We start from the raw sequence: 1,124 nt of genomic DNA on the forward strand, positions 1-1,124 counted from the left end.
AAAAAAAAAAATCTTTACTATGTAGACTACTACTTCAATAGGACAAAGGCTCCAGATCTAAGATACTCCCATTTAAATGCTAAACCACCCTCGCAAACAAGGAAACTCAAACTCTTGTTGAGAAAGAGCCAAGTAATCTCTGTATTTGGACAGTGGAGTATAATAATAATACAGTATACTTTCTTTTCATTATAGTAAAATAGGAATTGTAATTTTCTATAATACTAGTTCTTACTTTCTGAAAATTTTCACCTTATTCATTTTCTTACCTGTTGGTAAAGGAGGGAAATCATAATTGTCAGAAGCAGTACTGATAGCTGCATCATTTTGAAGTGGATTAGAAGTTAATGGCTGTCTGTTCCTTTTTTTCTGATTGAACAATGGTACAGGCAAACAGCCTACATTGAACATACCAGTAAATTAGGACATAATAGGCAAACAGCCAGATCTAGTTATAATTACTAGTATGTAATAAATTACAATTTAAATTTGTCTATTTCTATATGTCAATTTTATATTTATTACAGATATTTCTATATCTTTTGATTAATTTTTACATTCTTTTTAAGATCCTGAATAGTCTCATTTGTCTAACAAATAGTCTTCTTGTTCTATTATAACATTTGTTCTCTTTACCTCTTGATTTGGAAGTAATTCCCATCTCATCCCTCATCCCACCACTCTTTCCAAACCCACTTCTTGTTTTCCTTATTTCCCATCTGTGTGCTTACCTATTACCATCTCAACTGAAAGAGACACATCCAATACCGTGGAAGTGAGGGAGAACCACATCCATGCCTTCCAAAACCCTAACCTATCTTTGGACTATGCTGGCTCACCCTTTACGGTCATGTGTCCCATCTTTCTTTTGCCCAAGACTCTTCTTTCTGCTTAACATGTAGTTTCCTGGAAACTCACCCTCACAGATTTTATTTAAATAGATTTGATCTAGAACCCAAATTCTATAATTTTATCACACTCCCCAGGTGTCTATAATGCATGTTCTGTGGATCATTTTGAGAACACCCTCAAGAGTAGTAATATCCAGCCCAGAAGAGAATAACTACTTCTACTAACAACCCCTCCAGATGAGAGAGCTGGGTCTCGTGTCAGGCCAAAAATCA

The 1,124-nt window shown here is 34.9% G+C and overlaps 1 protein-coding gene across 1 annotated transcript in view; it reads right to left on the reverse strand.

The window, feature by feature from the left end:
* SPATA22 (spermatogenesis associated 22) overlaps window positions 1-1,124 on the reverse strand; it is a 21,082-nt gene that overhangs the window by 18,849 nt on the left and 1,109 nt on the right. The window contains exon 2 of the mRNA XM_007937589.1: window positions 270-398. Within this exon, the coding sequence (XP_007935780.1) occupies window positions 270-398 (129 nt within the window). The remainder of the gene's footprint in view (window positions 1-269; window positions 399-1,124) is intronic.

This window comes from Orycteropus afer, unplaced genomic scaffold, assembly GCF_000298275.1.
Source record: "Orycteropus afer afer isolate SDZICR_OR568_19922 unplaced genomic scaffold, OryAfe1.0 scaffold00042, whole genome shotgun sequence".
NCBI classification, from domain to species: domain Eukaryota; kingdom Metazoa; phylum Chordata; class Mammalia; order Tubulidentata; family Orycteropodidae; genus Orycteropus; species Orycteropus afer.